The sequence below is a fragment of the Amphiura filiformis genome, chromosome 17 (assembly GCF_039555335.1).
Source record: "Amphiura filiformis chromosome 17, Afil_fr2py, whole genome shotgun sequence".
Taxonomy (NCBI): Eukaryota; Metazoa; Echinodermata; class Ophiuroidea; order Amphilepidida; family Amphiuridae; genus Amphiura; species Amphiura filiformis.
The window spans coordinates 4514100-4536159 of record NC_092644.1 but is presented as its reverse complement, the minus strand read 5'-3'; the positions used below and the strand labels follow the sequence as shown (position 1 = coordinate 4536159).

The window sequence follows — 22060 nt, the reverse complement described above, 5'->3', positions numbered from 1 at the left end:
TTTTGGGCCTTTGGCATTTTGGGGGCGCATCCCAGCTCCCCCCGGCTACAGGCCTGAATGTTTTAATTTTACTCAGAATAAATGTGTTGTCATCCTCAAGCAGAAATCCGCAGGAAAGGGTACTTTTTCATGCAAATGCTAGCAATTTCACACTTTTTTTGGAAAAAGGTGTACTTTTGGCAGCACAGGTCAGCATTTAGGGTATTACTATTATATTGAATTTGAATGAAGGATCTCATCACAAATAATGGTCCCTAAGTTTTAACAAATTCAGAAGAATTTATTAACTTATTTTGTTTGAGTTGCAAAAATCAGCTTGATTAAAAAAGAAGTAAACTCACTTTTGTGGCAATTTTGTACGAAATCTAGAATGAATCTGCTGTAAATGAAAATGTCATTGAAAAGAACAGTTTTAAATTAAAAAAAGGAATTGGTGTATTTACTTACACCAAATGAGAGTTATAGTCATTTGAATAAAACCACCATTTTTGTTAGGTGCATACGGTTTCATTTACCATGCGGCGCTTTTTATGGATACCTCCTCATATAACTTTGATAACTCTTAGATAAGTTATAATGTGTGTAATTCATTGTATTCCGGATGGTCCGACTAAAACTTGCTTGGGAAATGTAGTGAAGGTCGGAGTTGCATCTTCAGCTGCTGATCTTTGGGTCTATTTGCAACGCATGCCTAACTCAAGTAATGTTCACTTGAGATCTAGCAGTTTGTGGTTTTCTGGACCCTAAAGCAGTATACAGACTTTTTATTGTACATACAATATTGTATGTACAATATGTGCGTTATTTAATCTATTGCCATTCTATTTCCAGTAATGTTTAAGTTCTAACGAATGTTTGATGACGTAAAATCGATAATATATTTCTGCTAGATATTGTATGTAACATATTATCGATTTTTCGTCATCAAACATTCGTTAGAACTTAAACATTATTGGAAATAGAATGGCAATAGATTAAATAACGTACATATTGTACATACAATATTGTACGTACAATACTCGGAGTCTGAAGCGCTTAAAGCTTCAGACTGCCGGTTTATTGATTGGTAATTGTCGCCATAACATATGTGTACATCCATATCAAAACGATGCACTTGTCGGCTGCTACATGTGTCTCTTTTTACATAATAGCTAGGATTAAATACCAGACTCATCTCAAGTGGAGATCACTTCAAATCATTCCCAAGTCGCAGGTTTTAGGAATAGAGGACACTCCTTGACCATATGTGACTTTGGAGATGATTTGAAGTGACCTCCACTTAAGATGAGTCTGGTATTTATTCCAAGCTAATTATGTGAAATGAGACACATGTAGCAGCCGACAAGTGCATCGTTTTGATATGGATGTACACATATATAGTTCAGGCAGACAAAAACAGAATTTTTTTAAAAGTAGAAATGCATAAAGAAGAACATCACCACCATATTTTATATAAACTTTATTCAATATCCTCATTACAGTCATCATATTTTGGCTTGTATATACTTTAACCCTGTTCTATTACCCCTTATCAATTTCATGCAATATGGCACAAAATGGCTTAACATGCATGTGAAAAATATTAACACAAATAAGGTCTTATCTTTTGAACAGTTTTGATAATTTATCACTTCTCTATCAACAAAAAACCTTTTTTCCTAATATATCTACCATTTACACATAAAATGGTTTAAAATGTTGAAAACTTGCATATTTTAACCATTTTTAGGCCAAATTTTGCCCTAAAAATAGCCCCAAAATGTCCATAAACTTTTTAAATATAGTCCAAAGAAACTCAGATTTCTTTTTATTATATGTAGAAACATGGCAGTGTATTTAAAACTGCACGAAAATGCCACATTGATGTACTCATACACTTCAAAGTAAATCAAAATATTTTTTCATATTTGACTAGGAGCTCATTAATTATTCATGATCTAATTTGCATAAAATTTACATAATTATCAAACTTATTTTGCTTAAAGCTTATAGTCCAAGCTTGCCAATGGTATGTCACTTATTGGTTTTTACCCAACCAATAACACTGCAACGCAGTAGTTAAAGCAATATTATAACATTTTCAAACAAAATAGATTAGCATTTCTTTGCCATAAAATGTTAGCTTTTACTGTCAGATATATCCCCTTTTATTTTTAAGCCGAACAACAACTTCAAAGCAAAGAAAATTGGAATTTACTACCAGCGCACATGTCGCCAATACATACCACTCCTTCGGTCATGTTGTGGTACGACCCTTTGTTGTGTATATCACCGTCGCGCACGCCGCGTAGTACTGTGTGTTATGAACATCGTGTATGCGTCTCGACTAACAATTCCATCGTAATAATAAAGGGCTGAATCAGCCTTTTATTCAAAATCTCTGATTTTGACAAAACTACAGCACCTAGAGTCTTGATTTTTGCAGGCTATATTGGTTTAATAAAGTACAATTTAATCGTGTAAAAAAATGAATTAAAAAAAATCAGTGAGGGCGTCCTCCTCAGCAAATGTTATAATATGGCTTTAATATGATACCCCCACACCACTCAAATATACCACTTTTGTGGGGGTAATAGAATAGGGTTAATCACAACAAATCAAGGGCTTACAGGCCAGAAATGGTAATGTTCACTTCAGAGGAAAGTGACCCGGTATATACGTGTAATATGTGCCCACCCTGATGGGCACTAAACATATTTATGTTGAGATCACATTCACATGTAATTGTAACATGTGCACTATGGTGTGGCGAATTAACACTTTTTTTCTCGGATCGACTCCCGGAGAATTTTACTAGGGTACATACTACTATTGTGCTGAAATATCAGTTAGATCAGAGCATGTTTCACCCAGGCAATAGATTTTCACAAAATCCCTACTTTTTTTGCTATTTCTTACTGTATAACTCTATATAGAGAAATCAGTAAGAACATAAATGGGGAAATTAGGCTTTCAGACGACATCATAGCCAATATTAAACACTTTATATAGTAGGTGTGGCTACCCAAAAAGCATTTATCATTTATTTTTGGTAATGCTACAGTTCATACCTATGCAAGACCGAAATTGGGTAATTTGACTGAGTAAAACTGAGGAAATGCTCCATAATGGTATCCCTACCCCTTAATTTAGCAACGCAAATATCATCAATATTGAACTACATACCTGTCCTTGGCAAAAAATAATAGAACCAATATGAGACTGATTGCGATCTGGTGATGTTCTAGAGGGTCCAAACAAAATACATGTGTTTAATATTTGCTATGATGTCATCTCAATGCCTACTTTTCCCAGGTTATTTCTCTATATAGAGCTATTCAGTAAGAATCAGCAAATAAGTAGGGATTTTGTGAAAATCTACTGCCTGGGCGAAACATGCTTCAATCTTACTGATATGTCTCAGCACAGTATGTACCCCAGTAAAATTCTTTGATAGTTCCAAGTCGATCCGAGAAAAAAGGTGTTTTTTTGCCACACCCTGCATGATGGGCACCAAACATATTTATGTTGAGATCACATGTAATTGTACTGCCTATAAAAATAATTGACTTTGTGTTTGAACTTAGGCTATACACATTAGGCCCTAAATATTTTTTGGTTTTTTGTCTTTATGTATTGGTTTTAAATCATCATTGTATATCTTCATATGTGATGCGATCAATATTTCTGAGTTCAGACTGATTTTGCTTGATCGTATCACATATTACACTTTTGTTTTATCTTAAACTGCTTTTGTGTTGCGCCTTGAACATCTTGTTTTGATGGTGTGTGTGCATTATAAATCCTTTAAGTTAAGTTAAAGCCATATTTATAACATTTTCATACAAAATAGATTTGTATTTCTTTGCCATAAAATGTTAGCTTTTACTGTCAGATATATCCCCTTTTATTATTGAGCCAAACAACTAAGGCAAAGCAAAGAAAATTGGAATTTACTACCATCGCCGATGGCGCCAATATGTACCACCCTTTCGGTCATGTTAAGGTAATATCCTGTTGTGTAAATCGCCATCCCGCATGCCATGTACATAGCGTATGCGTTCGACTAATATTTCCATCGTAATAATAAAATGGTGGTTCCTGCGTTTTATTCCAAATCTTGGATTTTGACAAAACTACAGGGTCTTGATTTTTGCAGGGTATGTTGGTTTAATGAAGTACAATATAATCATGTAAACAAACACAATTTTGAACAATATTGAGGGCATCCTCCTCAGCAAATTTTATAATATGTCTTTAAGTTAACACAATACACACACCTGATGGGCACCAAACATATTGATTCCAGAACATGACCTCTTGACCCCCCTCTTAATCAGAACTTAACACAGACCTAGGAAATGATTAGAGCCTTCTTTTAATATCTGAACTTTATATCAAATTTTAATTGTGATGTTTATGAGTATGGTTTGCAGATTCACTGAAATGTTAATATTATTGCTTGCATGCTTTATATCATGAAATTCGATTTAAATCACTCGAAAATCACATCGTAAATTATTCGTCATAAAAAACGATCATGATTGGCTGAAGTACAAACATATGGATATTTACCGCCAATCAAAATGTACGATACTTTCACATGTGGCTTAAATATGTATAATAACTTTATATACATACTGAATTCCCACGATCCACACTGTTGCCTGGTTGGTCTAGTCTAGGTATGATTCTCGCTTTGGGTGTGACATGTACAGGGTCTATTCCCAGTAAGGCGAATTGTAATTTATTTCTATTTTCTGTCCATTTTTCACCCAAAATTGTTTACTTTTATCATGTGAAATGTACATACTGCAATAAAGCAATAAAAGGACATATCGTCAGCCTGCTACGCTAATTGCCTAAGTCATTTCTTGTAATTTTGAGAACAAAGTACAAAATATGGTTCAAGCATGCATTTAAACATATTTATTCACCAATCTTTGCACAAGAACAAATGATAATGATACAAATGAAAGGGAATAATCTGAAATAATTAGGGTGATTATGTAACTGATGCATGCTTGAATCACATTTTATTCTTTGTTCTCAAAATCACAAAAAAAATGACTTCGGCAATTTAAATAGCGTAGCAGGCTGACGATATAATATCCTTTATTCTAAAACTGTATTGCATGGGTGCCAGAATGAGTCAAAACTCATCTCATGGTAAACTATAAAATTATATTGCGTTTAACGTATGGGCGGGCAGTTGACAACCTGATCAGGGGTAACTTGTTTACAATGCTTTCTATATATAGATAGTTTTTAAAGCGTTCCCTAAAAAGTAACTGCATCCGGCATGCTATGCCAATTAGGCCAGTTTTTTCAAAGACCTTGTTTTGGGGGAAACTTGTTTACAATGCTTTCTATAGTTTTTAACTATTGGGAAACTGCATCCCAAAGAAACCAGCGAGAGCAGTTTTTTTGAAGACCTTGTTTTCTTGAGATGGCTATCAAGCTATTCCCTCAGACCTGCCCATGATTAGCTGCCACCCTTAGGTACTCTATAAACTCCAGCGGCGTACACCAGCAGTTGCTCTCGAACTTTGCGATCAAGAAACTGTCTCAGTTCGTGTTCAGTAAGCTCGGATCCCGAAGGTCCTTGCATGGCAAACATCTTAAGCATAGAGTGGATCCGTTCTAATGGTAGACTTCCAAGGTTAGTTAGCATACCCACAATGTAAGACCAAAAGACCTGGAGAGGAAAACGCAATAATATGTAAATAATTGTCTTCATCATTGTTCATCAAAATTGTACAATGATCTCAATCAACATGCAATGCTCTGTCTGAATTAAATTGAATTATAAATTACAGTGTAAAAGTGAGGACAATAGATAAGCATGTGAAAGAGAGAGAGAGAGAGAGAGTGAGAAAGAGAGAGGGGGAGAGAGAGAGACAAAGACAAATATGTGGTTATTCAAAATCAGTTTGAAGTTGGTCATATATAGAAATTTCAGCTTCTTATTGTATTGTAACAGGCATTTGCGAAGTTATATTTTGACATAAACAGTGGCTGCGTTGTTTCGGAACATGTTTGTGTCCAGCTAAGCGTATGTAGCATGTGGTAGGCATAAGCTTAGTGCTAAATACACACACAAGATTGCAGTACACACAATGTAAGTTGTAAACAAGTTTTGTTCACTTTTTTATGATGGTAACTTAATTTCTGCTAAATAAAATAGTTTTTAGCTATTAAAATAATATTTCACCAACTACAAACAATTATACTCTAATCAGCTCATGGGACTCACAACATTGCGGATTGATAAAGCAGAGATGCCAGTCAGTGTTGTCAAGAAATCCTGAAATGGCAACAAATTTCCTGAAAAATGTACTTTGCCTATACATTTCTACACGATCATCAAAGTAAGTAAAATTTCGTGAAATCAGGAAATTTCCTGAAGACTGGCAACACTGATATAGAATGGTGTACAAACAGCTGGGTCCAGCGCTTACATGAACTGTAATTGACCTGCGCTTTTGTGAATTTATGAGGGCGTAAGTTTGGGACTTTATTGACTCACGCAGTAACAAAAATCAAAATAATTCTTTTACGAGCTGATCATATCATCATAATATAGCAACTTATTGTCTACTATCCTCTATCATGTCACAGAGGATAGGCAGGTCCTATATTTTATTTTATTGTAGTTGCCATACCGCGGAAACCCGGCATGTTGCCTATGGGGGTCAACGCTAAGTTAAGTTTGCGTAAGCGAACTCAAAAATAGCACAAATAGCGTGAGAGTACACAAAAGAAACTTTGCGTGTATGATAAGCGTTGTCACCAGGTCTGGACGTTGTACCGACGTCAGATGGTAGTTGCGCTGGCATTCACTACTCAAAATATTGGATCTGCCTAGATCCTCTACGGCACAACAGAGGATAAAAACAAAATTCCTTTTGCTTGTTAAGTTGTACTATTATGGTTAAGTTTAGGGTTATTAATTAGTGTTAGCTCAGGGTGAAGGTTATGTGAATAAGACATAACAGAATCATGCCATACTGCTTTGACCTACCTGTAATTCTTCCTCCCTTTGATCTTTTGCTGACGCCATAGCAGATTCAGCTTCATCATCACTATCCATCATGACAACATCATGGCTACCAGATGGACCACGCTGTTCCTCAACCAGCACAAAGGTGTCAGTTGACTCCTCTTTGAGGATTCCCTGACTCTGCCAGAAGGCTATCTTGCGCCTCAGAGCAGTGCTGGGTACTTGCATGATGCCACTTAATTCTTCAATAGTCCATTTGGCTGCAAAGTGAAAAAGTCAAAATTTTATTAGGTAAAAAAAGGGGACAAAATTTATGTTCCCAGACCGCAGTGACTATCTCTCAAAGTTTTTGGAGCTTAGTACTTCAGAATAGGTCCAGTGGTTCTCTAAAGTCGTCGAAAACTTAAAATTAAATTTTTTTTGCCGAAATTCGATCCGATACCGATCTTGCAAACATCGGGCCGATACGATATTCGATCCGATTATCGGTTGAGCCCTAGATATGATAAACCCTTGGCTACTTACCTTTGTCCTGGAAGTGCATGATGATTGTAGCATGTATTGGTGACACAGATAAGTTGAGTTTTCTGTCCTTCAGCTCAATTTCTAAATTCACCAAGCCAAGGTTAGTCTTCCAATTCAATGTTCTCATGCCCTTTAGGAGCTGAAAATTAAAAATTCATCCAAACAAATATATATCACTTTCAATTTTCTAAACAGGCCTATCGTAGTGAACTTGCTTTCATTGAGAGCAGCGTGGCACACTGGTTAAGGTCTTTGCCTTTGGCGTGAGAGGTCCCTAGTTCAATTCCCTGCAGGACCCAAAAAAATCTCCGCTCTCCCTGTGGTTCATCTGGTAATGGCGGGGCAGATGATCCATGATAAAGACCTCGTTTACAGGCGGTTCCGATCAGGGTAACGCCCGATTGTCGGCTACACTTGCCTGTCCTGTAAAAATACCCCAACCAGCTATCTACAGCAACCCCCTTCGTTCACCAGGTCATTTGTGCCTGGCCGAAGTTTCGTCAGCGTTATCTCCTAGATTACAGCTGTCAATGCCTAGATATGCCCGACATAAAAAAAATTCACTTAGCCAAGGTTAGCCTTCCAATTCAATGTTCTCATGCCCTTTAGGAGCTGAAAATTAAAGATTCATGCAAATAAATATATATCACTTCCAATTTACTAAACAGGCCTACATTAAGGATAGGGAAAATGCGCTAAATTTGCGCATTTTGGGTATAATCATGCATCCTATCATATAGGTCCGACCGCAAATTTTAAGATTTTCCCAAAATAACCATTTTTCAAGTACTCATTTTCCAAATGTTTTCACTAAAATCACAAAATCCATAATGATCTGCAACACAATCCATGTTAAAAAAATATAGAAAATAGACCGTTGCAAAAAACTGCAAGAAAAATAAGTAAAAATTTAAAGTAAAATATTTTTAAATATATACAAACATTTTCTGGAGAAAATTCATACATTTTGGGGAACAAAACACACAAATTGCACATTTTCGAAAAACTAGCGCACACACTTTGCTCTCAAAAATTGTGCATTTTCCCTATGCTTACCTATAATAGTAGTGAACTTGCTTTCATTGAGTAAAGGGAAGACACAGCTTATTTTGCTCTGAGCTTGTTGTCTTGTTTGCTACAAGTTCTATTTGAACTTGCCTTCAGTTTTTGACTTGAATGTAAACTGAGCTCAAAAAGAAACTTATAATTTTCCACAAGGTCATAACTTGAAATCCTGTCCATCAAATTCAACCAAAATTACACACAGGATTACTTTAATACTCTACTCAAAACACATGTCAGTAACCAAGCACTTGTCCAACTGACACAACAGCAAAATGCACTGTCATGGGACAGCTTCCTGGACTTCCTCCACTTTCACAGCCCAGCATTTGGCACCCAGCACAAAAAATCTGTGAGAATGCACACAAGATCCTTGCACAGATGATAAAACGGTGCTGCTTTCTGCTTTTCATACACTTTTTTCATGAAACAGGGTTGGGCTGAGAATGTGTTCCAGGAAGCTGTTCCATGTCAGTGCATTTTGCTGTTGTGTCAGTTGGATAACTGTGTGGTTACTGACATGTGTTAAGAGTAGAGTATTGAAGTAAACCTGTGTGTAATTTTGGTAGAATTTGATAGACAGGATTTCAAGATATGACCTTGTGAAAAATTATAAGTTTCTTTTTGAGCTCAGTTTAGTTTTCACTGTTTGATTTTATATTTTGTTGTCTGCTTTGATAACACAAATGTTGGCATTTGTCAAGCTCTAAGCTTACCTCATATGACTTGGTATATTTTTCCATAGCCTTTTTGATACTCTCTGGTACTTCCAGTTTCTCCTCTTTAAGACTCGGCCAGAACTGGGCTGAAAGGATCATAGAGTTGAAATCGGCCACCTGCAAAGACAAAGTGCAATAAGAAAAATGACAAGAACAAAGATCAACTCAAAGGAACAAGTCACATTTTTGACATTTCATGATTTGAATAAAAATGTAAACAGTAGATAATAAGCTTTAAAATGATACCAAAATTATATAAATAGCATCAATACTTTTTAAGATATGGATAATTGTATAAATGATACCTTGATATTTTTCAAAACTGCTATTCTGAGTAATGTGCCAATTAGTTTCCTGCCTTACACAGGATTAAATAAGGATTGTCATAGTTCAACTGTTATTTATTGATTAAATACACCTCTTTTTGAAAAGCACTTTCAAGGATTTGAAAGTCCACTTAGTCCCACAGTCAAATACCATTAAGAATTCAAAATTTTCATTTTTTTTATGGGAATGTAATCTTTAAAGGCCTATAACTCAAAAACATGCCTGGCGACTTGTTACGGGTTTTGTTGGAGCTGGTCACATTATACAGAGTCCAGGAAACAAAACATGTTTACAACTATAGCTCATTTTAGTTACTAAAGCAATTACTGTTACAATAAAGTCCTTACATCTTCCTTTTCCTCTTCTTTTTGGACTCCGCATTATCAGCTTCATCTTTTCCTTCTTCTTTCAATGATTGTATGTGGGAATTGCATCTCCTTGAATCAGCGACATCCTTCAGCATCACTTCACAATGGTGAAGCTGAGTCTCACCAAACCGTAGCTTGAGTAGCTCCAAGTAGCGAAGCTCGCGGGCTGTATCGTAACTGAAGCCTGACAGGATGCGATCCGCTAGCAGGCCACGGTACTCATTCACAAACAATTCTCTACTGCCATAGATGTTGACAAGCGTGCTGATGATGTCAGATGAGCGTCGACTCTTCGCTGTTCTCCCTAGGGAGGAAAATGAAGTACAAACTGGTAAACAGATCATGTGACATTACTACAGTCCAACCTCTGTGCCTCTTTCTATTATCCAGACATGTGATGTTCATAGCAAAACATGTTTTTTAATGCTTTGAGAGCTTTATTGCAGCATTCAGGAGGCAGACCTTGCCGTCTAGATTTTAAAGGCGACGCGAGTAGTCAATCACTCGCTAGCATGATGCTAGGCGAGTGGTCAAATCAATCTCTAGAGTGATTGAATCACTCTCTAGGTCTGAAAGATCATTCATACCAATATGAAATACTGTTGACATGCACTGTTGACACTCTCTCAGATTTTGTTTTCTGGAATTAAGGCTAATTTAGTATAATGAAATATATTCGAAGTGCTGAAACTTGGAATATAAATTGCATTAAATTTTGGGTGATTCACAGGGAGTGATACTTAGTTTCTATGGTGAGTGGAAAATCTCTCCCTAGAAAGTGAGTTTGGGCAAGCGGTGGCGAGTGAGAGCGATCGCTTGCCCCACACGGCAAGGCCTGAGAAGGCCATAAAGTATGTAGCACTCAAATACCATATCTTTCAGTGTATTACTCCATTTTGATTTTTTTCACTTAAAGGGTCATCAATGCTTGGTCCGATCATGGCCGGATAAGAGAGGTTGTACATTACTTTTGCATATATTTGGGCACTTTTACCTGAATTAAGAACATATATCACTCAATTGGGTGGAAAAGCATTTGACTAAAAACTTCTAGGCTAAAAAAAAAGGCTATATCTCAAAGCCCCTGCATGGTTTTTTTTAAATCACATCCATATCTGACAACTCATCATTCAGTAAGAAAGAAATCTCTCTATTGATAATGCATGTTCACACCATTCTAACTTTTACCATTACAACTTACTACTTACAACTTACTGCTTTGACTAATTCATCAGCTAATTCTCTATTCATAATCCATGCTCACACCATTTTAACTTTTACCATTACAACTTACTGGGACCAGCATCTATTGGGTCCGGCAGCCATTCTTCTGGCTTCTCCTCTTCGTGTTCACTTGAGTAACTCTCTTCCATATGTAATGGCTCCGCTTTGAATAATTCTTCAACTAATTCTCTATTGATAATCCATGCTCATGCCATTTTAACTTTTACCATTACAACTTACTGGGATCAGCATCTATTGGGTCCGGCAGCCATTCTTCTGGCTTCTCCTCTTTGTGTTCACTTGAGTAACTCTCGTCCATATGTAATGGCTCCGCTTTGACTAATTCTTCAGTTAATTCTCTATTGATAATCCATGCTCATGCCATTCTAACTTTTACCATTACAACTTACTAGGATCAGCATCTATTAGGTCCGGCAGCCATTCTGGTTTCTCCTCTTCATGTTCACTTGAGTAACTCTGGTCCATATGTACATGTAATGGCTCCGCTTTGACTAATTCTTCAGCTAATTCTCTATTGATAATCCATGCTCACACCATTCTAACTTTTACCATTACAACTTACTAGGATCAGCATCTATCGGGTCTGGCAGCCATTCTTCCGGTTTCTCCTCTTCATGTTCACTTGAGTAACTCTCATCCATATATAATGGCTCCGCTTTGACTAATTCTTCAGTTACTTCTCTATTGATAATCTATGATCATGCCATTCTAACTTTTACCATTACAACTTACTAGGATCAGCATCTATTGGGTCCGGCAGCCATTCTTCTGGCTTCTCCTCTTCATGTTCACTTGAGTAACTCTCGTCCATATGTAATGGCTCTGCTTTGACTAATTCTTCAGCTAATTCTCTATTGCTGTCGTCTGTTAGACTAGATACGATACAGCGCACTGTATCATCACGAGTTCTGCATAAAGAAGGATTACACATTTGCTACCTTAGTCAAGTATAGAAGTGTAGCAGTAGAACTTCAAATTTGAAGTACCTGGGGAGGGTTGGGGGCAGCGTGCCTGTATGACAAATTAGAATTATGTGGTTTGTATTTAAGGTGGCCCCACACAAAGCACATCAGACCACCATATCCTATCACCATACCAAGTTAGAAATTGATCGGTTATTGCATTGGAGCTGCACAGTGAGTGGATTAATGAATTTGCTTCCGCCCGGACAGTCAAACAAAGAAACAAAGAACTGGACAGCCAAACAACCAGGCAGGCAGACAACCATTTGGCTGATAACATAAGCCTTGCATATGTGTGGGGGCCAAAAACGTAAGAGAAAATCAGGAAGGCAACGGAAAAGACAGGGGCAAGGATCCCCTTTTCTACCAAAATTCACCAGATCATGGGCCAAATATAGTGTAACATACAAATTTTATGTGATGTGAGCACATTGTACCAATAAAGCCCTTTTCGCTCCGATCATGGGCCAAAATAGTGTAACATACAAATTTTTGCACATTTTTTTTTTTGGACACAAACCTTAGATATTTTCGGACAGGTTCACAAACCAGCTCCAATATGATACCAGATGGATCCAACACTTTCAAGGCTCTGATGGACGACACATACTGGGTCAGTATGTCATCTGTATTTACACCTGCAAAGTCAAATATAAGTCACAAGATTATTGTATGGATTGTGGGATTTTAAGGCATTTTGGTGGCCATTTTGAAAAAAGCCCTCTATCAATGCTTTTTATTTGCAAAAGTAGGCTTTACTCAATATTAAACCATATTTACAAAGAAAATTAAACAAAAAAATCTCACAATGACTTAAAATTGGTATTTAAATGCCATTATATAGGATTCTGGTGGCATTTAAAAAAAAGCGCCCTCACTGTTTAACCCAGGGTCGATATTTTTATAGACAACCTGATTTAAATTCCCATATGGGTAAGGTTTCCAAAAAAAGGTTGTCTCCCAAATTCTCTGGGGGAGAGGGTTTTGGTTCTAAGCCCAGGGCAAATAATCATCAGCATCCTTTAGACCTTGACAATTAATCAATTCTTTATTTCCAAAATAACCACAACAAACAAATAAATTACACAATAAAAACACTCAAATAGACCCAGATCAAGACAATTTTAGTACCTTACATAGAAATTATATTGTTCAGATATAGTGACCAATTTTTAGGACCCAATGTACATGTACCTGGATGCAGGAGCCTTTTCTCCAAATCACTTCTTAGTGATTGCATCAGAAATGTCCGCAACTCGGTCTTTTCCAAGCAGCTTTTCAGATCTTCTAGTGCACTCAGCGAGTCTGGAAATTCCACAATGATGTTAAACAGCTCCTATAACAAAAAGCATCAGGAGTTAACTGTAGAATATGGGATGTAACCTCATCTCCCCATTTCATCAATAATCATACATCAATACCAAATTCTCTTCATTCTTCAAATGAAAGTATGCGTGTGTGCTAATCCCATTATCCAAATATCACCCGGGGGGGGGGGGTCACTCACATATATAGGTGGTACGGATATGTGCGTCGGTCAAGGGTGCCTTTTTCAAGCTCTCCAGCAGTTCCTTTAAGACACACATTTGCATCATGCTCCAGTTCATTGAGCCTCAAACTCTAATTTTTAGCTCCAAAGCTAGTAATTTTGTCCAATTTTAGTTCCCAGACACTCACAAAAATGTTGAAATCTCAGTTCATCAAGCCCCTATTTTGCCCAAAAATCAGTTTTAGTTCCCAAAGTTTAGCATTCTACACTGCACACCCCTACCAAAATTGAAATTGAGTGCCACCCTGTGATCAATCCCCCCTTATTTTTTCAGTGTATGCAAAAAATCGTCTTGCTACGTCAGGCTGTGTTCATTTAATTGAACTTTTCACTGTAGTACACATAGAATTAAATCACATAGTCTAGTAAATTAAAAATAGAACACATAAGGCTAAAAAAAATTGTTTGTTTGCCCTCCACCGACCGACCAAAAACTGGCCAAAATCAGAGCCGGCCCTTTAAAAATAATTTGTTTAGTTTATAATTTTAATGGCTTTTTATTATTTTTTTTGTGTCTATTTGGCCAACAAAAATTTTCATAAGAAAAAACATTTTTTTTTTCTTGGCCTAATGTTCCTACCTGTATTCTTAAGCGAGCATAGGTTTGATAGAAGAAATATTGTAACCTATCCTTCCATTGTGCTATACAAGTCTTGCTGGTTGATCTGCTATTTGCTGTTCCCCTACTGCTGTCTGGACCACAAAACACAAGATTTAACCAACCAACAACCTTATGCTCCAACCACTGCAAGAAAACATAAAAACATGGCTATACCAATTTTTCACCCTGATGTGGCAGTGACGTCAATGCTGTTTTGTTCGTATATCCATGCATGTGTATTCCAGCTTTCAGGCGTACTGCCCTGGAACGCACCATGGTTTTGCCCCTGTACCCCAGGGGCCCAACACCCTACCTGTTAACCCCATGAGAACTACCTGCCGATTGGCCAAAAAGAAGTTTTCATTATCAAGTTGTGATCACGATTTAGCCATTCCCACTTATTAACCAAAGGGTCTTTCTGATCTGCTTTCAGCGATTCTGAATCCATCTTTGTCCCCCATTCAATAAAATTATGGTCCCTAGAAGCCATATTCCATCCTTTTCCACATAAGCTTTGTTTAGAAGAAACACAATTCTCTGTACACATTGGATGACTTGGATTGCAAAACGATTAAAAAAGATCACTCATGTTAACAATCTAGCAATGGCTGCCATCAACATCATCCCCATGGCAACTTTCCGCGACCATAGATACACATGCACATTAAAGATTACACCTACCGTGTTCCTGTATCATATAGCCTTATATACACTTACAATGCATGCAACAGCAATTTAGTCTCTTTCATACATTTATACAACAACACAGAGTGACGTACCATGTATTAAATTAAACTGCGGATATCAAGATTTTGGAAAAAAGTTGGATTTTCAGGGTTTTTAAGAAAAACACAGAAATTAGAGTTTCTGAAAATTTTTCAAAACGTGGATCTCCGCTTAAACGCAGAGATTTCACATCCCTGTATTATGCTGCATACACATCTGGTGCACACTTTCTGGTTTTCCGAATGTTTCCGTGGTTGATTTGAAAAGGGCCGTTGGCCGTAACACAAATATTGACTTTTAAAACCAAATCACATGATGACATCTAACCTTTTCATGTGGCTCCAGGAATGATGTTTCAAACTCTCCTTTGCACGTCTGGTCAACATGATGTTTGATTCTATCATGTATGATGGTTGTAACAGGCTCACCACATATCCTTTCTAAGAGGTCCAGATCAAACCTATACAATAACAAGAAACAAATTGGGCTATGAAGATCCTAGCACATCAAAACAGGTCTATGGGTTGTCCAAATCCGCAGAAAAATTACCAAAATGTTAAAACCATTTTTCGCAGGAAAATTATACATTTTTACAATATCCTTAGGTTAGAGCTAGATTCTGGGTTAGTGTAATGGTTACTTGGGTAACAGTAAGGTTTGGAGGATGGGTTAGGGTTTATGTACATTGTAGGGTGCATGTACATTGTAGGGTAGTATGACCAAAATGGGGGAAATATATTTTTTTAATCGGAAAAGTGACATCTCTGCACATATCTCTGTGAGAACTTAAGGTTATTAATTATTTTTAACTGTTGTGATTTGGTAGTTCACAGCATCTTACGAATGGTAGTGAGCTTTGGCAAAAAAACTGCATTGCTCAATTCATAGCGAGTGTGTAGAAGAATTAAAATATCACAGATATACTTTTATAGGTGATGCGGTTCTTGAGTTACGTTGTAAAGAGGGCTGCAAAACAACAACACTTTTGTAAAACGTACATAACTCATTATTTAATAAATTAAGCAAGTTTGCAAAGTATACGATTTGTAGAATGAACTTTTGCAAAACATCAAGGTGTTATTTTTCAATAATATATTGATCTAGATAATGAAAATCGATTTTTAGGTTGCTTCACCAACAATACCTCGCCTACCCTTAAGAATGTATCTTACAATTTTGCATTAGTTTGATGGAATGTCCGAAGGATCTCCTTGCACTGACATCCTTCCTTCTCCCTGCTGCATCCGGGACACTTGACGTCATCTCCATCCACCTCTTCACCATCATCATCGTCATCATCTTCTTCGACGGTGATGTCCATACCATCTACTACTTGGCTATCATCTGGTTTGGTATGCTTGCTGTGGTGGTATGCCTGGTAAAAACAAATGAAATTAAAATAAACAAACAAACAACATTTAAATACATTGAACAATTTACTCAGCATATTGATATTTCATTTTCAGGCAAGTGTCTTTGTCCGAATTTTAAAAAAAAATCAAAATTATTTGATATCAGAAGGATATTCCTCGTATTCAGAATGCAATTTGATATGACTGATGTGCTCTCATGTCCCACAAAAAATACTGTCCAAATGTTGCTTGCTACCAGAACCCTTACAGATAATTGCATTCATACCAAATGACATTACAATAAATCTGTAGTGACCATCAACTGATAGGATTTAGAGAAAGGATACAACAGAACATGAAAGAGGATCAACAGATCAACAGGAAAATCCCATTACCATTTCCAAGATATTTTTAAAAAGTACCATGCATAGTATTTTTGTCGAACTGTTTTAAAATGTCAAATAAAAATGGTCTATCTAAGCTCACATTGTTGTTAATCACTTTACCTTAAATGCTTGTGAATAAAATTCTTTCACATGTTCATGAAAGCTCTTTGGTACTCTACTGAATAAAATTGCTTTTATAAGAGTTTTTACTCTCTCCGTAATACAAGATCCCTTTGTCTTTATATTTTGTTGACTGCAATGTTCCGACAAGCTCTCCAATGTTTCTGCGCTTTTCATCTTCAATGCAAGTCCACTGTGAAGTTGATTTACAGCGTGAGTAAATGCAGCAATGTTTATATCTTTAGACTGTGTTGTAATTGTAGGCTGAAAATGCCTCCAGAATTGTGGGACGATATCTCTTTGTAGTTCACGTCTGAGTTCCTGCATAAACCACTCCTGTGTGAGGTGACCCATTCCACGCTGATGAAGCAATTCTGTGGCTTGATGTAACTCTGTAGCAATCTCTGGGTTATCTTGAGTTTCCTGTAAAAACCAGATTTGAACAAAATTTACAAACACTTCAATCAATATAAAGATAGGTGGTCTAGATTTGTGCACATTGTTTTCTACCTTACAAATGACATCAAAATACCAATCTGATCTCATCCATGTTTAATGTGGCTGTGTACTCTAGACGTTGTTTCTTTAGCGAAATTGAGTAAATGTAATTGAGTTATGTAAATTATAAATACAATGAAAGAAAATCCAGATTTGTAAACTCCAACTGCACTATTTTATGGATTTCATTGCACTGTCACTCATTCGCAATTTAAAAGGAGAGAAAATCTGTGTACCAGCGGGGTACACGCGCGCAACAATGCATCGCGTTGCGTAGTCGCACAATTTGTTAACGCACAGATACACTACGCATAAAGAGACGCTTATCTGCATGCGTGGCGCATCCTATCGAAGCACCACGGAAGCAATGATCCCCGTCATCTTTCTTTACCGTTTGCGGCTGCATCGCACTGCTCATTCATGAACCCGACACGTCACATTCATGTGGTCTTTTTCGGAAGATCGGAGTGGTCCGAATTGACCCGACATGCTTTTATGACCTTACAGGGGTCAGACATATGCATATTCATGTTTTTCGGGACATTCAAGATGTCTGCTGGGTCCTGGTGAAAACAGAACTGAAATCTGTGGTTCCGTTCGGAATATCGTTTGAAAATTTTTTTTTTTGAAAACTTTTTTTTGGCGTCAAACAAACAAAAATTTTGATGACTAAAGATATTCAAATTAAATTTTATTTATATCTGTAATTTTGGTTATAATTTTTGTTCGACATTATTTTTTTTTTCTGACTTAACTTTTACTTCAGAGGATCCAGTTTTTCAATGGAGACAGACAATATGCGTACATGCATGAGGTGTTTTTTCTTATTTTTTACACAAATTTCACTGATCCTATGCACACGATTCGTCAGTTCTGTGCACGTGATGTCATGCAGTCAGTGCGTGGTGCGTTGCTAGGAAATTTGCATAATTTAGACTTGTAAGAAGTTTAATTGTGCTGCGGCCGTACTGACTTATGCCTGGTCAAGCACCCTCATACCCGAACGTAGTGAGGGTGCTTGGCATGTCCGCCATTTTATTATACACCGGATGGCTAGCATCCTGGCCTGTCAATTTAAGCTTTATGAGAAGCCTACTTGCAAAATGAGAACACAAGAGTGGCTTATCTTTATCCCACATTCTCAATCTCTCATTGCATGCCATCTGAGGCTAAAATAAAACGTTCCCTAACTAATTATCAAAAGATCGTAAATTTTATTTCTTGAACATGCCGGCGAAACGATTTGTTTACAAGTAACAATCCTTGTTCCGACACTGATTCCATTCATTCGGCACACCACGTGGTCACTCAGGTGAACAGGGGTTGGATGATCGATTGAGTTAAATTTGTATCCAGGTTACCAGGCCGTGCCTAATGGCGACCTCACGTCCTGGAAATATTTTTCAGCCATGTTGCAAAATGATCGGAAATACACTATCAAGGGGACTCAATCGGTAAGCATCATTGAAACTAAGCAGTAGAGTCGCAACCCCAAAATTGGTGAATTCTCCTAATAGTACGAATTCGCCAAATAGTGAGAATTCACCTTCTCAGTTTCTCACATAGTGAGAAATTCTCACTATAGTGCGAATTGTTTATTTCAAACACATGCTCGCAATTAACAATAGGTGGTCGCACTTTGGCATCGGAAAGAGCAGATCAAAATGCCCAAGACTACCGATGGAGAAAAAAAATCACGGATGCATTTTCAAGAATAAAAAAAGTAACAAAAAATGCCTTAAAATGTACACTCATTTTTGCAGTTACAAAGAGCTTAAAATTTATCTAAAATTTTAGCTAAATTTCTATATATATTTTTATTTGATTATCAGTAAAAATGTAAGTTATATCATAGGCCTTCAAACACAAAGAAAAGGCCTATGGTTATATCTATTTTTATTATCAATTTGAGAAGCATGTGAGTCGGAAAGTTCAATACAGTACATGTACCCATTTGAAGATTCTGTGTCTGCAAAATTTTGGTCCGATATTTGCTGGAATCTTCCCACAAAAATTGTGATGATCAATGACTCAAATCAACTTAAACGAGAGAAGTTTGGATATTATTTAGCTTAATTGTACTTTAAAATGTAGCTTTAGTGCAATGTACAAGTGGATGTTGATTTTGAGCAGTGGTCGCGGTAAGAAATTGACAACTATAATGAAAGACAACTAGATAAAGACAATTTATCGCATCTGACCTCACCTGTCAATCAAACTCGAGCACGGTTTGTTTAGTGTTGTGATGATGACTTGCTGAACACGGATTTATAACCGGGCGCCTTATTGTTAATTTAGCACCTTTCGATATGCAAACCATCTCAAAAGTTAGGTCTATCGTAGGAAACTTTCTTTGGTGAAGGCACCATGTCGACAATGCCTAGAAAAGCTGCTTTTTGCCTTGTAAAAGTACGTAATTTTTCGCCATTTGTTGCTATTCCTTTTCTCCGATCAGCACCAGATAGATCGGCTTTTGACTAACACACGCATCGCGTCACGTCACGTCGCGTCGCGTCGCGTCGCGTCACGTCACGTTGATATCTTCATGAGCGAACGAACTTGCACCCGCTGGGCCTGTTGAAATCAAAACAAATCTTTGCCGGGGGTCCACTCTTGCAGTAATGTTCATGTCAAATCCGACCCCATTTAATGGGTTCTCTGGGTTCAAAAATCCCACTCAATCAGGCCCAGGAAACTCCACAAATTACCCTCACGGAGGCTCCCAATACCGTCTAAAAAGAACCCCAAGTGCCCCATCTACTGCAACAGTGGACCCCCCGGCAAAGATTTGATTTCAACAGGCCCAGCGGGTGCAAGTTCGTTAAGCTGTCGATATCAGCATGTGTGTATCATATGCAATAGAGCAGGCCATGGAAAACACGTGTGCAACAACGTGACCAAGTAAAACAAACACAGCTGTATGGAATTTTCCATTGAAAACTCTGAGGTCGTATTCTTGAAGACGGGTCAACCTTAGGCCTGGGAGGCTCTTTGGCCATGTCAAGTGGGGTGGGCTGGGTCATGTTATTGCGCCGTTGTGTTGTTCATTTTTTCGTATGCGTCTGGGGTTTTTCTGGGCCGGGTGTGTCCTGGGACGGTGTTAGCCCCTTTGCGAGAATACGGCCCGGTATTTTCCACAGTTTAAAAATAGCCACGCGTATCCCATGCATTCATATCGGGTCTTTTCAATGGAAGTTCCTAGTGCATGTTCATGGTATGTGCTAAGCGAAACATTGAGCGTGTTTATAGTGAGCCAGATTATCCGGTATTTAGCGTATAAGTACATCTTATACGGTATTGGTCGCCACTATAAACAGACCAATAGCGCTATTTGCCGCACATATTATACGGAACTGATATCCTTCGATATCGATGGATATTGCAGTACATTCATTCCGTATACGGCCACTATAAACAGACAGGGATTAACGATACCGTTATTCAAGGAAGTGGAGCAGGGTTATATAACTCTCCGAGCTCAAATGTGTCACTGTAATAACACATCACCTACAAAATGGTACGGTACTGTAGCAATTATGTTTAAAAAATAGGCGGGTATCGTTTCCACGGCAAACTATTTGAAACTGGCATCATATTTGTGTCTCCCACATTGCATTGCGGTGACCTCGAACACGCTGAGTTCAACCACCTCGGATTCAGAATAGCGCTATTGAGCTCTATTGATTGCCACTATAAACAGTCGAGATAACGGATAAGTCACATTCCATTCTAATCCCGTATGCGTATAAGAATACCGTATAAATACCGTACACCACTATAAACACGCTCATTGATTGGGGTGCAAACAAGGGTCATGTTGAGTTCTGGCTTGTTTTGGGTGATTGGATCGGGTTGTCAAAAAGGCAGTAAATACAGGTGGTTGTCAAGCATTCTCAATTGGCAAAAGAAATACAAACTAAGTGGCGAAGGAAAAAAGTTTCCGGAAAGTTTTTATCAAATAAAAATAAAATAGGAAAATAGGAGTTGAAAACAGAGAATTGAGGGACCCAACGGTACCCAGTTCGCTAGGCGGGTGTTATGTGGCCCACCTCGGTGCATTCACCCAATGCCCCCAGCTTGATAGAGGTCAAGGTCAAATTGGATCTCAACCGTATGACTTGTTTGTAACTTTTAAGAAGATATCAACGTGACGTGACGTGACGTGACGTGACGTGACGCGACGTGACGCGACGCGACGCGTGTGTTAGTCAAAAGCCGATAGATCGGTCCGAGCCAGTAAAAATGGCAAATCTAGTGGCCCTGCAATAAATTTACTGGCCCAGCTTTGACATGACTGATAGTAACTGCATCTAGTATTGGACTTCAGGGTATGTCTGGCAAAAATGGATTGAATGGAAAAGTTTAATTTTACTAAAATTAAGCGTACCTAAATTCTAAAAAAATTAGGTAAGCTTAAAACATCCAAATTTCTAACCCACTTACCAGCACATGCTTTATAGGCGAGTTAAAAGCAGTAGTCAATACATGCCAAGCATGTCGTACTGATTCAACATCTGATGCCATGTTTATTTCCTGTACTTAATTAGTTAAATATGAACATTTTCATTGATAAAAATTAACATTCAACAACAAAATCATTTCGCGGTGGATGTGAAGTTATAGAAACACAGAAACAAT

The 22060-nt window shown here is 37.6% G+C and overlaps 1 protein-coding gene across 1 annotated transcript; it reads right to left on the bottom strand.

Annotated features, from left to right (window-relative positions):
* Window positions 1–3885: 3885 nt before the first annotated feature.
* LOC140136828 (anaphase-promoting complex subunit 2-like) lies at window positions 3886–22022 on the bottom strand. The gene is made up of 13 exons (XM_072158426.1): window positions 21866–22022; window positions 16925–17347; window positions 16239–16441; window positions 15394–15526; window positions 14320–14484; window positions 13385–13526; window positions 12711–12828; window positions 11961–12136; window positions 9995–10287; window positions 9286–9405; window positions 7508–7646; window positions 7004–7242; window positions 3886–5677 (listed from the first exon to the last, which is right to left on the bottom strand). Exons 1-13 carry the CDS (start codon window positions 21944–21946, stop codon window positions 5465–5467), a joined length of 2445 nt encoding a protein of 814 aa, XP_072014527.1. The 5' UTR covers window positions 21947–22022; the 3' UTR covers window positions 3886–5464.
* Window positions 22023–22060: the final 38 nt, after the last annotated feature.

Coding starts and splice junctions, on each gene's coding strand:
- LOC140136828 (XM_072158426.1), bottom strand. CDS start 21,946: ATGGCATCAGATGTTGAATCAGTACGACATGCTTGGCATGTATTGACT. Junction 13,527..14,319: donor ATGCTCGCTTAAGAATACAG/GTAGGAACATTA, acceptor TTTTTGTTATAG/GAGCTGTTTAACATCATTGT. Junction 9,406..9,994: donor GAAAAGATGAAGCTGATAAT/GCGGAGTCCAAA, acceptor TTGTCTTTGCAG/GTGGCCGATTTCAACTCTAT.